Below are 20,050 nucleotides of genomic sequence, written 5' to 3'. Positions count from 1 at the left end.
TAATCTCCCTCCTGATAATAAATGTAAGGCAGTATACCTGTAGATATGCAGGGATCTCGGCACAGGTGTGAATTTTTCTACTATCTTAAATGTGCAGGGCCAAGCAGGAGGGTCTTGGCTGCTGTTAGTTTCTAGGGTCCCTGTAGAAATCTTCACAGTCAATAAAAGATTCCTAACAGCAAGTACAGATAGGCTTATGTACTGGTCTTTTCCAGAAGTCATGTTACCTTTTTTTTAGGCCGATCGTTCTTCACGTTCTGAGAGAAAGCGCAGAGACTCATTCGGAATGTTTGACGGATATGATAGCTGCAGTGAGGATACCAGCAGCAGTTCCAGCTCGGATGAGAGTGAAGAGGAGGTTGCTCCCTTGCCATCCAGTCTGCCCATTATCAAAAACAATGGCCAGGTTTATACATACCCAGATGGCAAATCAGGAATGGGTACGTAAAAATATTTATTTACATAAGAAAGGGGGATTGTGCAGTGTGTACAGCAAGTTGGAAACATTTGCACTTGGTTCCAGTCGTTTTTTGAACATTTAGTGCTCTTTCACTTGAGAGGTATTTTATCTGGTTCATTTTTGGTGTAGTTCCACTTCTGGAACAAGATTTAGAGCTCAAAATGCAAATATTTCATGATTTATATAGTGAAAAAACTGATATGGAAAGCCTCTATATTCCACCAAATGCAAAGTGACTAAATAAGTCTTTCTACTCCTAATTACCAAACTTCAAAGCTTTTCTAAACATAGCAGTCTTTATAAAAACACATGAAATCTGAAAAATCGTGCCAAAACTTTCACTTTGCAACTCTCTATAGCCCATATAATTAGGTACCAAGAAAAAACAACTTCCTAAATATGAATGCTTCCTGTCCACCAAACTGCTTGATGCCCATTGTGCATAGGATCACCAAAGTATATGGAGACCCCAAAATGTGCATATATATTTAATGACATTTTTTTCTTCTGCTAAAAAATATATTGCCTGCATCTTGTGTGATATAAGTGGCAAATAATGAACCCCATAAAACCTAGTATGTATCATCCAACCCTCCCTAACACTACAGGTACCCTAGAAAACCATGTATTTTCAGAAAGTACAAGTTCTGCTGAATCTAAAATGGGTGAATATGTCTTTCTACTCTCTCTACCAAGTCACAAAGCTTTGCTATGTTAATAGTTTTGATAAAATATCTGAAAACGGAATAAAACCTCTAAAAATGCAACAACACCAAAAATGTGATATAGTCATTATATGTACACTTGTGTGTACACTTGGCTAACTGTGTGTGTGTGCAAGTATGTGTGGGCGCTGTGCGAACCCCCCCTCTGATCCCCCAAAAATGTGTGTGTAAATGTATGTATGTGTCACTTAATTGTGTATGATGGAGGCTGAAGAGAGGACCATCTTCCTGAGCAGGATCTGGATGGGACAATGGTAGGAGGGGCAGGAAGATGAGGCCGTAGCAAACATATATTTTCCACATGTCTGCTGCTGCTTAGGGGCCACTAGGCGATGGCACACCCGGGGTCACTCCTACACCTCCCCCCTCAGTTGTTGCTTAGGGGCTGTGGAAAAAGATTGTACAAAATATTGTAGAATTTACATTCTGTGGCACTTGAAATCTGCCCGTGCATGGCCACTTTGTCGTCGCTCTCCAAATGATCCTGTCCGCTAAACAATGAACGATTCAACCATTCATGGTAAGTGATATGTGAGGAGACTTTGTCACACACTCTGTGTATTGCCACCTTAGAGACTGTTTTATACTGAAAGTAGATTCAAAAATCTGTAGCACTTCAAGATAAATCTGAATTTGATTAACTGTTTTGTTCCTTGACTTCATTTAGCAACATGTGAAATGTGCGGAATGGTTGGAGTCAGAGATGCCTTTTACTCTAAAACAAAGAGGTTCTGCAGTGTCTCATGCTCGCGGAGTTATTCCTCAAACTCCAAGAAGGCGAGTATTCTGGCCAGACTTCAGGTAATCCATATCGTATAGGTGGAGGTTTTTTCTTTTTTTTTTTTTTTTTTAAATATTCCACTTCTTGTAAAATGGATTAAACATTTTTTTTTTTTTTTTTTTTTTTTAGAACAGTTTACATAGTTGGCAACTTCCCCTCCTCTCCCCCCACTTAGGGGCCCATTTATTAAACCTAATTTTTTTTTGGTGGGGGGTTGTCTTCCAGTTTTAAAGGGGTTAAAAAAGCCTCACATTTTCAGAGATTTATTATACCCCAAAGCTGCTAAAAATCGAAATAAAAAAAAAATATTCTAACTAAAACCTGTCGAGGCCATGCAGAAGTCCACCCTTTTACAATTTGAAAATGTCGTGATCTGCGCTGGTTTTCATACAATAATCCGAAAAAGTCTGGGATTTTGGGTGACAACTCGAATAAATAGTACAATTTTGGCATCCAACTTGAAAAATGTGTACGATTCGAATTGTCGCATGACTTTTCTCGCATTACTTTTGTTGAGCAGATTATTTGATAAATGAGTTAAATTCGTGGATGGGATTTAGGTCGACTTTGTTTTAATAAAAAAGAGATAAATTTGAGTTTTACTAAAAAAAAAAACCCTTAGGGTTTGTGTTTTAGATTCTAAAGTGTTTAATTCAGTTTTAGGATTACTATATTTATTTAGCTAATAAAGCACAGGTAGATTTTCTTGATAAAATCACTTGATTTTTGCTTGTCTTTTAACTCCAGTGAAGGGAAATAACCCAGGGCGAGCTTACATTTTAATGTTGGTTTTAATCTGGAACATAAAAAAAATTCAAATGTTTTCCTTTCTTCTGTAGGGTAAACCACCTACAAAGAAAGCTAAAGTTCTCCAGAAGAAGCCGTTGGTTGCTAAATTAGCAGCTTATGCTCAGTATAAAGCTACTTTGAAGAACCAGTCGGTAAACAAAGCACGTAAGTAGCAGTTATGTTATACTATAAGATTTCTACACTGCGTTCCGTTTTGGTAACTTGTTGTTTGTCTTGCAGCTGTCACTGTGGAAGGATTTAGCTGGGGAAACTATATCACAAGCAATAACGTTATTGCTGCTCCTGTGACTTGTTTTAGACATGTAAGTATGTTCAACAGGATAAAATAAGTTGCTCTATCTTTAAATATCTATTTGCTAAAACCATAACAATTTTGACCCTACAATTTGTTTTCCTCTAACTTAAAATTAATGGGAGAAGCCATAATTTGTTTTGTTGGTCCTTTTTAAGGTGTAATAAAATATTACTATATACTGTATATGTTACTATTAATTAATTTGTATCACTTACTTATAAGGCACCCATGGGAAATTGCTGGGGGGATATTGCAGAGGGTGTAAGAATTGAAGTCCCAAATACAGACAGCAATCTTCCTACCAAAGTGTTTTGGATTTCTGGAATAGTCAAGCTTGCAGGTGAGTCTATGGTGCTTTTGTGGAAGATTGGGGGCCTTTTTATTATAAATGAATTGCTCTTAAATAGAACATCTGGTTCTCCCTAATCCATGCCTACAGTTACACTGTGAGCAGAAATAACATTCGGTTTCGGAGCTGTAGTGCTGCTTGGCATGTGAAGGGGTTTTTCTAGAGATCATTGGTCTGTGGGGTGTTTGTTTCCCAACTTATATTTCGGCCAATAGTACATAGGGTAATTGCAAGATTCTTGCTGCCTTTGTGTTTTCTAGCTGGGCAGGCTGCAAAATGCTGGCAATTGCCCTCCACTAACTAAAAAAATAGTAATCTAAACCTGGCAGGCGCACTTCTAGGTCAGCTGTTTTATCACTCCGAAAATTGGCCATAAGTGTTGTGTCCCACAAGTTGAATTACCTCATTAAAATTATGATGAAATGTCTTGTATATCTCCATCTCTATCTCAGTGGCCAACTGAAAGCTAGGTGGAAGTGCAGAGCAGGATTTAAAGGAAAATTCAGGGTTTTGTTAGACCAATGATATATGGTAGGACACCTCCCTAACTGCACAGAAATATGTATATTAAGCACACAAAAATGTCTCTGATATTTTACAAGGGGTTAGTTGACATCTCTGTGGATCATATTTGAATTACTTGTGGAAGCATTTATATAGTTTGGCACTATATCCATAACTGCTTCTATAGAGGTGCATTGTCTCTAGATATAACATAATTGCTATCCTGCTAAGAAATTTCATTTCCAATCGATTTTTCTTTTCTAGGGTATAATGCATTGCTAAGGTATGAAGGCTTTGAGAACGATTCCAGTCTTGACTTCTGGTGTAACATTTGTGGACCTGACATTCATCCAGTTGGCTGGTGTGCAACGAGTGGAAAACCACTGGTCCCACCACAAAGTAATGGCTAGTAAATGTTCTGTTTTTAAGGATATGCAGTTGTCTTATGAAATAGGGCTAAAACACGCACATAAATAAACTGGCTTCTAAATACATAAACTGTAGGATTTACATATAGCACAATGCTGTCCTGCAATAGTTTCCTTTCCTGAGCACAGATGAAAACCTGCAAAGTTTATGATGCAGTCTATGGATTTAACAATTATATATTTCTAGGTGTAAAGTTTACTGGATTTGATTATTTTGCCTCAAGCTGTTGCCTTTGTTATTAATGTTCTGTTGAATTATTTGCCATTAATTTTAATTGCCTTAAGTTACATCTTTTTGGTTCTGCCTGTTTCTCTAGTTTATTTCAACTTTTTCTTACAGGCATTCAACATAAATACACAAACTGGAAAGCTTTTTTAGTGAAACGATTGACTGGAGCAAAGACTCTCCCACCAGACTTTTCTCAAAAGGTAACTTATCATAACTAAATAATTTATAATCGCTTTTTTATTTGGAGGAACAGTGTATAAACTTAAAAGGGAAATTACTGTCGCTAATTGTGGGCTTGAAATATTTTATTGCTGCTGACATACTACATTAAAAGTTTGTTCACCTTTGAGTTAAATTTTATTATGATGTAAAGAGTGAGATGGGTTGCAATTGGTTTTCCTTTTTTATTATTTGTGTTTTTTTAATTATTTAGCTTTTTATTCAGCAGTTCACCAGTTTTCAATTTCAACTTTCAGGATGCTAGGGTCCAAATTACCCTAACAACCATGCATTTATTTGAATAAGAGACTAGAATAGAAATGGGCCGAACTAGAAAGATGAGTAATAAATAGCAGCAAAAATAATAAATATGTAGCTTTATTGGGCATTTGTTTTTTTTTTAGATGGGGGTCAGTGACCCCTATTTGAAAGATTCGGAAGAAAAAGGCAAATAATTAAAAAAAAAAAAAACTATAAAAATAAATAAATAAGACCAATTGAAAGTTGCTCAGAATTGGCTTTACTATAACACACTAAAGGTTAACTTAAAGATGAACCACCCCTTTAATTCATAGAGTAAGTCATTCTATTTAGATTGGTCCCTCAAATAATGTATTTATGTAAGCAAAGTTTTGTTACGGCTTCATTAAATCATTTAATTTTTTAGCCGGATGCCTTTTGAATTCTTATTTGTCTGAAATGGTTTAATCAATGAAGAAGTGTTTCTATCTGATGTGTACTTTATCTGATTCTGCAGGTATCGGAAAATATGCAGTATCCTTTTAAACCTTCCATGAGGGTAGAAGTAGTCGATAAAACACACCTTTGTCGGACACGGGTTGCAGTAGTAGAAAGTGTAATTGGAGGCCGATTAAGATTGGTATATGAAGAAAGTGAAGACAAAACTGATGACTTCTGGTGCCACATGTACAGTCCCCTCATTCATCCCATTGGCTGGTCAAGAAGCATAGGGCACCGATTCAAAAGAACTGGTAGGATTGTTGTATTTATTGTTCTGAAGTTATAGTATATGCCTTAAAGGGGATTCAATGCAATATGCCTGAACCAAAACCAGCATTTGGCTTGAGATGCGGACTGATAAAAGCAGCTTTGCAGTATTCAGATTTAGCTTAATCCAGGGAGGGATGATTTATCTAAATTCTAAAATCAAATTTTCTAATTTTTTTTAATTAAAAAAACTTCAAATGTCGATTGTATGCTTATTTACCGGTATGGAAAAACGCCATGAAATCACATTCTTCCTTTTCTATGACTCTTCTAGTTTTAAAATTAATCACAAAAACTCAAATTAATAAATAGCTTGAATATTGCTAATACAACTCCCATTGACTTCTACATGAATTTGCCAGCTTTTAGAAGGCATTAAAATATTCCATTCATTAGGGATACTTGTGTCAAAAGATGCTCCATGCACTTTTGTATATTTGCCCCGTACCACTTGGTTTGCCATGCTCCTCTTCCAAGGCAAGGCTGATTTCAGGATAATAGATATATTACATAGCTAGATATTGTAATTTCATAAAGGGAATCAAAAACATAACACGTTTGTGGGATGTACGCATTCCTGGAAATTACAGGCACTGTTCTATTATCTGGAATGCTTGGGACCTGGAGTTTTCTGGATAAGGGACCCTTCTATAATTTTGATCACTATACCTGAAGTTCATTTAAACGTGACATAAATCCGGTAGGATTGTTGCCACCAATATGGATTTATGCAGCTTAGTTACCATCAAGAACAAGGCACTGTTTTATTAAAGAGAATCCTTTTTAAGCAAATAATTGTACATTTTAAAAGGGACTCTATGGGAGATGGTGTTCCTGGATAAGGGATTCCATGCCTGTACTATTATGCATTTGTGACAATAATTTTCTCTTTTTAGATATCTTAAAAAAACAGGAATCAAACTATGATGCACCATCTCACCTATTTATAAAGGTAAGCCTGTTCATTAGAATTCTGACTTTTTTTTTTTTTTTTTTTTGAGCTGTCATAACCCTTTCCATGTCCTCTTTTTCTAATCTCATGAAATCTGTTTGTATTCTATGGAAAGATTTAATATTAAAATAGTAAAAATAAGAAACCAAAGTTTAGTGTATGGTCCCTGCATTATATTTGTGCACAGTGATTGTATCCATTTTGTATCCACAATTCCTATCCACAGCAGTAAATTAAGGGAGAATTTCACTGCATACAGCCAGGTTTCTTATAAAAACGGTACACATTTTTATTTAAAGTATATTGGAGATAGGTTTCTTTTTCATTAAAGAAAGTAAAAATTGAATTTTATTTTTTTGCCTTTACATACCCTTTAACAGCAATATATCTGCCAGGGTTTTTTTTTTTTTTTTTTGTGTGTGTTAATTATTTTCACATTTTGATTCAAACCTTTTTTTCTGAAACAGGTGAAAGACGTTGAACAAGGCAGCGAGTGGTTTAAAGAAGGGATGAAACTGGAAGCGATTGATCCATTAAACCTTTCAGCAATATGTGTAGCAACAATCAGAAAGGTCAGTCCCTTTTTACAGGACAATAAGAAATTTGAAAGTGATCCTACGTTTAAATTTACCTATATAAGACCGAATAGAAAATAAAGACCAACTACCAAATTAAATTGCTGTTGCATAGAGCACACCATAAATCTAGTCCCTTCAGGGAAAATTTAAATTTATAAAATAATGTCCCCTTATTTAAGAATTGTATTTTCAATAAATTGTGGTACTTCCCTATATGCAGTGTTTTTACTTTTATTGAAGTGTAGTATTTAATGCCCACTATAGTGAAAATGCAATTTAGCACAATCTGCATCCAAGGCATCCCCTCTCCTAGTACAGATGGTGGAAGAGTGAGGGTCCCGTTCTAAGTAATGCAGCTGAATTTAGTGACAAGTTTCTATAAAGAAATACAATTTCACTGCCAATTAAGTGATGTGGTTTTCCTGCACACACAGGTGCTAGCAGAGGGATACCTAATGATTGGTATTGATGGTTCAGAAGCAGCAGATGGTTCAGATTGGTTTTGCTACCATGCCTCATCTCCTTCAATATTTCCTGTTGGTTTCTGTGAAATTAACAAAATAGAACTAACTCCACCAAGAGGTAAGTGTTTGTGCATTTGATTTTATGTGTGGTTCTCGCCTATAAATATAACAAATAATATATTTTCTTGTTGTATTATTAATGTACTGTAGCCTGGAAATGAACTAAAATAATAAGATTCAATATCTTATCTGCATTTATCCATTTGTATTAATTAGTTTGGATAAATTCAGAGAATGTCCTTAATTTTATTCTTTTCATGTCATAATTATCTGATTTAACCATTTTGTTGGGGCAAATGAAAAAGATCTACAGGATCTTGGCTTTCAGCTAGTTTTGGGCAAAATGATAATATAGCTATACAGGTATATAGGACCCTTTATCCAGAATGCTTGGGACTTGGAGTCTTCCAGATAATGTATCTTTCTGTAATTTGGATCTGCATACCTTAAGTCTGTAAACATTAAATAAACCCAATAGGTTGGATTTGTTTCCAATAAGGATTAATTATACCTGTATCTGTATGTCCTGTAGAGTTACTTGCTTCTAAAAATATATGTACATATAACAAGACTATGGCCTTTTTACTATGCAGGTGGAAACATTTGTAATACATTGCAAAGGGCCCCCTCGGGGTTCCAAACACAACATTAGGTAACTATTGGTGTACATACCGATATATATTTGTTTTGCAGGCTACACAAAACTACCTTTTAAATGGTTTGACTACCTCAGGGAAACTGGATCTATAGCAGCTCCTGTAAAACTCTTTAACAAGGTAATGTTGTGTTTACAAGTAGCATGATGTATGCCAAAACTCAATCCAATCTGTGCACAAAAGAACAAGCTTTATGAGTAACAATAGGCGTTCAGACATGTTTGTAAAAGGTCCTTGTTGTTTTCCGGTGCAAGCAGTCACTTTTGGCTTTCTTGGCAAGCCGCCACTCCCTTGTCCTCCCATGGAAAATGGGAGACTATATTAATTGCAAAAACTTAAAACATTTTAAATTGCATTTAATTGTTTCTTCTAAAGCTAAACCCATTAAATCAATATAATGCTTTTTAGTAGTTAACTGAGCTGCATATCGCTGACGTTTCTGAATTTAATGTGCTGTGCTTTATTTTTATTTTGAATACCAGGATGTTCCTAATCATGGGTTTCGTGTTGGTATGAAGCTTGAGGCTGTAGACCTTATGGAACCCCGGCTTGTGTGTGTTGCCACAGTGACACGTATTATTCATCGCCTGCTGAGGATACATTTTGATGGCTGGGAAGATGAGTATGATCAGTGGGTAGACTGTGAATCTCCAGACCTCTATCCTGTTGGTTGGTGCCAATTAACAGGATACCAGTTGCAGCCTCCAGCACCACAATGTAAGTCAAACATTCTCAAGCGAGTCTAGCGTTGTCCGTGCTAATCTTCCACTTATTCAGATAATAACATTACATAGTAATTTGGGCTGAAAGACCTGTCCATCAGCTCAACCTCCATGTGAAGCCTCATAAAGGGGTTGTTCGCCTTCCAAAAAGTTTTTTCAGTTCGATTGTTTTCAGATTGTTCCCCAGAAATAAAAACTTTTTTTCAAATACTTTCCATTTTTTATTTTTTACCGTTTTTTTTTTTTTTCAAAATCGAAGTTTAAAGTAACATTCCTGTCTCTAGTGTTTGAGTCTGGAATCTCAGTATTTCACTCTAAACTGTTACAATTTTGCAACATTTAGTTGATACATTTCTCAGCAGCATCTCTGAAGTGTTAGCAACTATTGTATCAATTCTAACAGCTGCCTTTAATGATTCTGCTCATCAGGGACAAAGATGAGACATGTATCAACTAAATGTATACATTTGGAACAGTTTACAGGGTCGGCGACCCCCCCCCTTCCCAGAGCTGATATATATATATATACACACACAGTGGTGTGAAAAACTATTTGCCCCCTTCCTGATTTCTTATTCTTTTGAATGTTTGTCACACTTAAATGTTTCTGCTCATCAAAAACCGTTAACTATTAGTCAAAGATAACATTATTGAACACAAAATGCAGTTTTTAAATGAAGGTTTACGTTATTAAGGGAGAAAAAAAACCTCCAAATCTACATGGGCCTGTGTGAAAAAGTGATTGCCCCCCTTGTTAAAAAATAACTTAACTGAGGTTTATCACACCTGAGTTCAATTTCTGTACTCACCCCCAGGCCTGATTACTGCCACACCTGTTTCAATCAAGAAATCACTTAAATACTGTAGGAGCTACCTGACACAGAGAAGTAGACCAAAAGCACCTCAAAAGCTAGACATCATGCCAAGATCCAAAGAAATTCAGGAACAAATGAGAACAAAAGTAATTGAGATCTATCAGTCTGGTAAAGGTTATAAAGCCATTTCTAAAGCTTTGGGACTCCAGCGAACCACAGTGAGAGCCATTATCCACAAATGGCAAAAACATGGAACAGTGGTGAACCTTCCCAGGAGTGGCCGGCCGACCAAAATTACCCCAAGCGCGCAGAGACAACTCATCCGAGAGGCCACAAAAGACCCCAGGACAACATCTAAAGAACTGCAGGCCTCACTTGCCTCAATTAAGGTCAGTGTTCACGACTCCACCATAAGAAAGAGACTGGGCAAAAACGGCCTGCATGGCAGATTTCCAAGGCGCAAACCACTTTTAAGCAAAAAGAACATTAAGGCTCGTCTCAATTTTGCTAAAAAAACATCTCCATGATTGCCAAGACTTTTGGGTAAATACCTTGTGGACCGAAGAGACAAAAGTTGAACTTTTTGGAAGGTGCGCGTCCCGTTACATCTGGCGTAAAAGTAACACAGCATTTCAGAAAAAGAACATCATACCAACAGTAAAATATGGTGGTGGTAGTGTGATGGTCTGGGGTTGTTTTGCTGCTTCAGGACCTGGAAGACTTGCTGTGATAGATGGAACCATGAATTCTACTGTCTACCAAAAAATCCTGAAGGAGAATGTCCGACCATCTGTTCGTCAACTCAAGCTGAAGCGATCTTGGGTGCTGCAGCAGGACAATGACCCAAAACACACCAGCAAATCCACCTCTGAATGGCTGAAGAAAAACAAAATGAAGACTTTGGAGTGGCCTAGTCAAAGTCCTGACCTGAATCCTATCGAGATGTTGTGGCATGACCTTAAAAAGGCGGTTCATGCTAGAAAAGCCTCAAATAAAGCTGAATTACAACAATTCTGCAAAGATGAGTGGGTCAAAATTCCTCCAGAGCGCTGTAAAAGACTCGTTGCAAGTTATCGCAAACGCTTTATTGCAGTTATTGCTGCTAAGGGTGGCCCAACCAGTTATTAGGTTCAGGGGGCAATTACTTTTTCACACAGGTTTGGATTTCTTTTCTCCCTAAATAATAAAAACCCTCACTTAAAAACTGAATTTTGTGTTTACTTGTGTTATCTTTGACTAATAGTTAAATGTGTTTGATGATCAGAAACATTTTGTGTGACAAACATGCAAAAGAATAAGAAATCAGGAAGGGGGCAAATAATTTTTCACACCACTGTATATATATTATTTATTTATTTGAAACTTAAAATAAATATTCACGGTCACACATAGGAAATAGAAAGTAATTGGAAAAAGTCTTTATTTCTGCTGAACTATCTTTAAAACAACTAGGTGCTTAAAGGTGAACAACAAGCATGATGGTTATCACACTCGTCCCTGTATTAAATTTTTACTTAGTAGCCCTGTATTTTCACATGTGTTAAAAAGCCATCCAACTTCATCTTGAAGTTATTTAATGTATCTGCCAGTATAACCACTTAAAGTGATACTGACACTAAAACATTTATTTCAAAATATTAATCTACATGGAAAGTTACCTATAGGTCATGTTGATCATTTTTCACGGATAGGTCTGCTTTTGTAAGTAATTGTTACTTGAAGTTCCTAAAACCTGACTGTTTTGCCAACCTGACTGTCTCTTCTTAACCTGTCAGTTAGAGCTTCTAATGCTAACGGACTACTGCTGCACAAATATGGCAGCCCCCTTATAGGGAAAAAAGGGGGTAAGAAATGTAAATGCATTAGCATTTCTATTATAAATGGCATTCAAAGACCATGTTATGATAGATATTGATAAAGCTTATTTTCTGGTGTCAGTATCTCTTTAAGGGACTGAATTCCAAAACTTTGCAGCTGTCACTGTAAAAAACAAGAACAACAAAAGTAAACTTTAATATTAAAATGGAACCTCTTGTTCTGCTAACTGGAATGGATGCCTTTTTGTCTGCTGGGAGGACCTACTGGTAAATAAAGCATTAGAAAGTTTGTTATATGGTCTGCTTAAATATGAATTCATAGATATCATATCTCCCCTTAAGCAGCTTTTCTCCAGTGTAAACAATCCCAGCTTAGCCAATCGTTCTTAATAATTTAAACTATCCATAACCTTAGTTAGCTTAGTTGCCCGGCTTCAAACTCTTTTCAGTTCATTAATATCCTATTTGAGCACAGGAGACAAAACTGTATGCCATATTCCAGATGGGTCCTTACTAGTGCTTTGTAAAGGGGAAGAACAAATGTCTCTACCTGCAGATTTATCCCATTTTTAATACAGTTTAAGGGTAGGACTAAGCATTCGACGGAAATAAGGTAAGTGAATGCATTCTCGGATGAAGTCCCAGCGTTGATCCGACGTGACTGTCAGATGCAGACGCATTTCTATCTCTCGCCTTATTTCTGTTGCATGCGATTTGTCACAGGCGTTTTGTTGCAGTGCGACGGATCGTGCCGAAAACGTCCGTGTAGTCCTACCCTTAAACCTTGTTTGGCCTTGTGGCTGTAGCGAGCAATGCCAGTCAGCAGCTGAAAGTACCCCTATCTATGTACAAACAATACAAAAACCAATAGACCTTAGTTTATGTGGCACTGTATCAAATGGTTGAACAAAATCCAAATCCATCACATCTACTGAAACCCCTCTGTCCAAATCCCTACTTACTTCATTATAAAAAAAAAACAATGACATCTGTCTGACATGTAACCATCCATTATAAAACCAGGGTGATTTACTATCTTGAATGTGATCCCTTAACAAATCTTCATATGACTTGCACACCACAGATGTCCAACTTCTAGGCCTATAATTTCCAGGCTGAAATAATAATCTGTTTTTTAAATATTAGATTTACATCACATTTCCTGCTATCCATTGGTACCATACATGATGAAAGTTGACGTAAAACTGTACTCTAAGATTTCTAAGTACTTCATTATGTATTCCATAATGCTCTGGTGCTTTGTTCACATTTATTTTTAGTAAACATTTACGTACCATGTGCTATTGAGCTGATCTAGAGCATCTGCCAGTATAACTGTCTTGAGGACAGAATTTCACAACTTACCAGAAAAGAAGATTTAGTGTACTCACCGTTAAATCTCTTTCTCTTCAGTCACTTGGGGGACACAGGAACAGTGGGGTATAGCTGTTACCACTTGGAGGCAGGACACAACAATAGAAAGAGTAGAACTCACACCTCCCTTGCTGGCTATACCACCCCCCCCCCAGCAGGCTGAGCCTAGGTCAGTTTGTACCAAAGGAATCAAGTAATTTATAGTAAACTGAATATTAACATAACTAGAAGGTGAACTTGAAGTCTGTGATTAACCGTGTCTGATTTAGTAGTGATACCCCCTATCCAGGGAGGGAAGTCCTGTGTCCCCCCAAGCTACTGAAGAGAGAGATTCAATGGTGAGTACACTAAATCTCCATTGTCTGCTTGGGGGACACAGGAACAGTGCGAACGTACCAAAGCTGTCCCCTAATTGGATAGGTTTAAGTGGCAATGACCACCGCGGCTTGAAGAACCTTCTACCTAAGCATGTGTCAGAGGCCGCAAAGGTGTCAAAATGGTAACATTTTGCAAAGGAGTGGAAAGATGTCCACGTGGCTGCTTTGCATAGTTGTTCTGCTGAAGCTTGGTTTCGGAATGCCCAGGAAGTGCTCATCTCTCCTGATGGAATGTGCCTTGAACCTGGGAGGAGGGGTCTGACCCAGTGAGGGGTATGGTCTGTTTGATCCAACTCAATATAGTGCCCTTGGATGCTTGTGGGGTCCCAATGGTAAGACAAAAAGAGCATCTGACTTGCATATGTCTTGAATTTAAGTGCCCGGACTTTGTCCAGTGAATGCAGAGCCACCTCCTTGGCATTAGATGGTGGTGGACAGAAAGTTGGAATAGTAATGTCTTGGTTTAGGTAGACGTCTAAGACCACCTTGGGAAGAAAAGATGGAGTCCGGAGCACCGCCCTGTTCGAGTGGGAAAACAAGGAAGGGCATCTTGCATGATAGGGCGCTAAGTTCCTATACTATCCTTGCAGATGCTAAAGCAAATAGGAATATCGTCTTCCAGATGGGTAGTTGCATTGATACAGACACCATGGGCTCAAATGGTGATTCCTGAAGTGCCTATAGAACCAGTGTGAGATCCCATGTTGGAGCTGGTGCCCCAGGGTTGGATGAGCTATGTGAGCAACTCCCTGTAGAAAGGGCTATACGTCGGGTAGTAAAGCTAGACATTTTGGAAATAGGACCGAAAAGGCAGAAATCTGCGATTTGGGGAAGCCTGGATCGCCCCACTTGTAGGAAATCCAGTAGGGTTTGGGATCGAACATTTTTGAAAGTCCTTTTCCTGTGTACACCATTGCTGAAAAGTGTTCCATACCCTATGGTAGGTTTTTGCCCGAATTACCTTTACCACGTCGTCTGAGAACCTTTTCCGCTTCAGTATCTGTGTCTCAAGAGCCACGCCGTCAATTTGAGGCTTGTTGGTCTTGGGTGGAGAATGGGACCTTGGGAGAGAAGGTCTGGTAGCTGAGGTAGGGTTCAGGGTTCCTCTATCGAAAGGTTGATGAGATCCGAAAACCACATTCCTCTAGGCCACCTAGGAACTATAAGGATAAGCATGGTCCATTCTCCTTGAAGCTTTCTTATTGTTCTTGAGATGAGAGGGAGTGGAGGGAATGCATTGGCTAGCTGAAAAATCCACTCTGATGTTCGAGCATCTGTGCCCAGAGCTAGGGGGTTCTGGTACCTGGCAAAGAAGTTCGGTACTTTCGGATTCTGTCAGGTGGCCATGAGATCCACCTCCAGTCTTCCCCAAACTTCCTCCTTCAGTGACCATTCTCCTGGATCCAGAGACTGCCTGCTTAGGAAGTCTGCTTCCCAGTTTAGCATTCCTGGAATGTATATGGCTGATAGTAGGGTTTGGTTGTTTTTCGCCACTGGAAAATGAGCTTGATGTCGTTGAGATTGTTTGTTGAATACCCAAGAAGCTGATGTTAGACCGAATGGGAGTGCTGTGAACTGGTAGTGCCGGTTTTGAAAGGCAAATAGTAAGAATTTCTGATAGAGAGGGAAAATGGGTACGTGCAAGTACGTATCCTTTATGTTAAGAGAAACCAGGAACTCGCCCGGAGACATAGCCGTGATGACGAACGGAGTGACTGCATTTTGAATTTGCGTTGTCGAATTATCTTGTTCAACTTCTTTAGGTCTAGGACTGGTCTTGGGAATACATCCTTCTTGGGAACTACGAACATGTTTGATTAGTAACCCTTGAAGAGTTCTCCGGTAGGTACCGAACTGTCACTTCTGTGTGAAGTAGGTCGAAGATCATGCCTTGAAAAGCTGTGTCTTTGGTGTGTTCCTGAGGTAGCCTGGACATGAAGAAGCGCCGTGGAGGAATTAAAGTGAAAGCACAGTGTCACAATTTCGTGAACACAGACGTCTTGAGTGAGAGAGATCAGGGCATCTGAAAAGCAGCGTAATCCCCCCCCCTATGGCCTGACGGTGAGGGGAGACTGTCATGCAGAGGTGGGCTTACTGTGGTCTTGGTAAAGGGCTTGTGACCTTGCCAGGAGGATCTGGTCTTACCTCCCCAGGAACCTCTACCAAAGGACGACTGGCATGGTTGGGAAGCTCTTGCCTCTGTGAAAAGAACGGTTGCGGGAGTAAGGTGCTCTTCCCTCCTGTAGCTTGGCTTATCAGTTTATCAAGATCGGGGCCGAAACAGCAACTTTCCCTTGAACGGAATAGTCAAGGAGTTCTTAGAAGAGATGTCTGCGGACCACAGTTTGAGCCAGAGGGATCGCCAGGCCGCGACCGCTAGTGCAGATGTTCTACCTATCACTTGGGTGGTATCCAAGGATGCTTCGCATTTAAAATTGTTTGCGTCTTTGATCTGTGAAGCCCACTGTGACCGCTCGTGGTGGGGTGTCCCCGCTTGAATTGCGTCAAGTAGCAAGTCTGACCAAAATTGGCTCCGCTCCCTCTGTGTCTTACGGCCAGTCGCTTCTACTCCTGTGAAGGAATGTAGAGGTTAGGGATACTGGATGATCTGTGCCAAGACTCCCCTTAGACCCTGAAGACAAGCCCTCATTGGGAGATGTCCATCACTGATCACCCACTCAGTGTAGGGGTTTTGAGCAACTCCTGGTGTTAGAAAAATGACTGTGGTGAACATAAGTCACCAGCACATCCTAACCACAACAAAAAACTGACCTAGGCCCAGCCTGCTGGGGGGGGTATAGCTAACAAGGGAGGAGCCAGTTCTACTCTTTCTATTGTTGTGTCCTGCCTCCTAGTGGTAACAGCTATACCCCATTGTTCCTGTGTCCCCCAAGCAGACAATGGAGAAAATCCTTTCTGCGTCTTAAGATAGAACCTCCTTTACTTCTAATGTGAATGGATACCCTTATGTTCACTGAAAGGACCTACTGGTGAATATAGAATCTATTGTATCACCCCCTTAGGCAACTTTTCTTAGACACCCCAACTTAGCCAACCTTTCTTAACCTTATAAACTTCCATTCACTTTATTGGCATAGTATCTCTTTGGAAATTCTGTTTCATTAATTTCCTTTTTAAGGTTTGGGGACCAAAACTGCACAGTGTATTGTAGGCAGGGCCTTACCAGCGCTATCCTCCTTTTAATACAGGGAAAGACTCTGCTACTGACTGACATTGCTTCACCTAAGTTTATTATCCTCCAGTATCCCCAATTTCTTCTCCCTTAGCATCAAGTCCCACTAATTATATGTTATCTAGGTAGGCCATTCAGACCCTGCACAAATTATTTAGATTCTGTGCCACATACTAGTTTAACTTGAAAAAACAAGTGGTTTTAACATTTTTTTTAAAAAAGTTTCGAAAATAGGAACTACTCTAGTAATTATGTGGCACTGCATCTGTGCACCACCAGACATTTCACTTCAAGAAATATATGTTGTAGGCAGCTGTTCATTAGCAGTAGTGTGTGGACGGTTAATTTGATTTGATAAATAATTATATTTTTTTCTTTTCTAGCAAATAAAGATGGCCAGTCAAATGTCTCAAAACAAAAGAAAAAATCGAAATCGCAGCCATACAAAGGACACAAAAAAAGTATGTATTTTATTTTCTTTCATATATTCACAGTAACATAAAATAGTAGATTAGGCTGAAAAAAGACTCTCATCCATCAAGTTTGCCCCCCTTTTGTCTAAATGAGCCATTCTCACTACTAGTTCACTATGTTACTACAATGGAATCCACATATTTTTTACTGTTGCCTGACTGGCTACTTGCAGACAATAATTCTACAGATATTTTGTAATGGTCCATTTCCCTCAGTTCTTGATAGGGAAACAAAGCTGTCACAAAATATTACCAGGTAAAAAAATGCTTTCTTCTGTCATTGGATATTCCTTGTTTCTTTTTATTATAATGGTAACTGCAGCACCTTTTTTAATATTTTGTACTTTTGTACTTTATGGGGAATGACAAGACTGCTGAGACCAGCAATAAGCATAGAATATAACTGTCCCAGATAAGGCTCTTTGTTTAATCATTTGCTACTGTAGTAGCTGTGGTTTAATGAGTTAATTTTAACCTTTCCTTCTCCTTTAACATTAAAGGAAAACTATACCCCCAAAATTAATACTTAAGCAACAGATAGTTTATATCAAATTGAATGACATATTAAAGAACCTTACCAAACTGGAATATATATTTACATAAATATTGCCCTTTTACATCTCTTGCCTTGAACCACCATTTCGTGACTCTATCTGTGCTGCCTCAGAGATCACCTGACCAGAAATACTACAACACTAACTGTAACAGGAAGAAGTGAGGAAGCAAAAGGCAGAACTCTGTCTGTTAATTGGCTCATGTGACCTTACATGTGGTTTGTATGTGTGCACAGTGAATCTTACGATCTCAGGGGGCGGCCCTTATTTTTTAAAATGGCAATTTTCTATTTATGATTACCCAATGGCACATACTACTAAAAAAGTATATTATTATGATAATGGTTCATTTACATGAAGCAAGGTTTTACTTATGAGCTGTTTTACTCAGTATCTTTTAATAGAGACCTACATTGTTTGGGGGGTATAGTTTTCCTTTAAGTAAGCCTTATCAGAAAGTTCCATCTAAATATACCAGTAAACCCCCAATGTAGTGCTGCTCGGAGTCCCCTGTCAAAAGAAACACTGCATTTCTTTCCTTCTATTGTGTACACATGGGCTTCTGTATCAGACTTCCTGCCTTCAGCTTAAAACTCATTGCCCTGGGCAAGAGCATGCTCAGTTTGCTCCTCTTCCCCCCCCCCCCTTCTTTACTGTAATCTGAGCCCAGAGCAGGGAGAGACTCAGGCAGGAAGTGATGTCACACCACATTAATACTGCAGCTGCTATCCTAAACAAACATTGAGTTTCTAGAGCTTTTTACTCTGGTATGGTAAAACATTCTACAGAATAAATATAGCATTATAGCTTGCACTGTTTACAGCTAATCTATTGGCAATAAAATGCCTCCGTAGCTTTTCTTCTCCTTTAAGGGCACAGGAAAATCCGCAAGGAAGGGAGAGACTTCCACAAAGTTTGTGAAATAAGATCAGATAAATTATGTTGCTGAAAGTGTTCAGAGAACGGACTATCCAATATATTATTCCAGCACAGGGAAGTGTCTCTGCTCTGGAGCCTTTTAACTAGAGGTTGAAACATTGGGGCATATTTATCAAAGAGTGTAACGAAAGCTCTGCCAGAATGAAGTTCACTTTTTTTTTTATCACTTGTATGAGATTTTTTAGGGATATATTGAAAATGAGAGTTAACCATTGATAAATAATTACCTATAAATCCCTTACACATGAATAGAGAGCAATGGAGTTTATTCTAGCGAACTAGTTTACCTTTTGATAAATATGCTCTATGCGTTAAGACACTGGCACTTTAGGCTTTAGGTTTCCAATTCACTGAAGCATTTTCTCTTGATTAAGTTGAGATTACTTGGCTACATAGTTAAAGGGGACCTGTCACCCTAAGAAATAATTCCAAATCATATATTATCATGTTAGTCAAGCAAGATAAACTTTACTTGCACTACATAAATTATTTCAGTCTTGTTCCCTTTAAAGGAATTGTTCAGTGAAAAAATAAAAACTGGTTCTCTTGGTTTACACTGACTGGTTACCCTGGTTACCAGGCAGTAACCAATGAGAGACTTGAGGGGGGGCCACATGGGTCCTATCTGTTGCTTTTGAATCTGAGCTGAATGCTGAGGATCAATTACAAACTCACTGAACAGAAATGTACCATGTGGCCCCCCTTCAAGTCGCTGACTAACTCAGAGTTATAGAGCTGAAAAGCAGGAAGTTGGATTCTGGCTGTTTTATTAGACATCTGTTCACTCCAGCCTTTATACATTACATTTTTGGCTAACTAACTATATTAGAAACATTTTTTATTTTGCACAGCCTATCTATTTACACAGTTTTTATTTTCACACTGAACTGTTCCTTTAATCTGGAAATGAACAATCACAGCAAGCAGGCAGGTGGCATTTTCTAAACACTGTTATTAAGGCAAGCTTTGCGTTATCCCAAAATCTTGTTTATGTGCTAGAATAGGGGGCCTTATGCACATGCTAGTGCACTGGTTACAGAATTAGATAGTAAGGAAGGAGTGGGAATGTGGGGAGTGCAGTGATATCTAAGAAATGCAGAATGGAAAGTGAAAGTAATTGCCTGCCCCGCCTCTATTCCTAAGGCAAAACATCATTGACAGCTGAGATATTTAAATGCATTTATAACCTGTATAGCTTTAATAAAAAAAATGAATTTGGGTTTTATGTTTAATTTGAAAAGGACTTTTATTATACAGCTTTTTATGTC

At 38.4% G+C, this 20,050-nt stretch overlaps 1 protein-coding gene across 5 annotated transcripts in view; it reads left to right on the top strand.

The window, feature by feature from the left end:
* The window catches only part of mbtd1.L (mbt domain containing 1 L homeolog), a 38,244-nt gene that overhangs the window by 2,457 nt on the left and 15,737 nt on the right, over positions 1-20,050 (top strand). For 3 of the 5 annotated variants that reach the window (XM_018234289.2, NM_001091820.1, XM_041575595.1), the window contains 14 exon segments: positions 239-440; positions 1,853-1,986; positions 2,806-2,920; positions 2,996-3,078; positions 3,294-3,411; positions 4,189-4,323; positions 4,693-4,781; positions 5,558-5,792; positions 6,705-6,760; positions 7,228-7,332; positions 7,773-7,920; positions 8,556-8,638; positions 9,001-9,235; positions 17,200-17,277. In XM_018234289.2, coding sequence (XP_018089778.1) covers positions 239-440; positions 1,853-1,986; positions 2,806-2,920; positions 2,996-3,078; positions 3,294-3,411; positions 4,189-4,323; positions 4,693-4,781; positions 5,558-5,792; positions 6,705-6,760; positions 7,228-7,332; positions 7,773-7,920; positions 8,556-8,638; positions 9,001-9,235; positions 17,200-17,277 — 1,816 coding nt within the window. 5 annotated transcript variants of the gene reach the window in all.

The sequence above is a fragment of the Xenopus laevis genome, chromosome 9_10L (assembly GCF_017654675.1).
Source record: "Xenopus laevis strain J_2021 chromosome 9_10L, Xenopus_laevis_v10.1, whole genome shotgun sequence".
Lineage (NCBI taxonomy): Eukaryota > Metazoa > Chordata > Amphibia > Anura > Pipidae > Xenopus > Xenopus laevis.
Note: the sequence above shows the minus strand (reverse complement) of the source record. Positions and strands in the feature narration are given on the sequence as shown.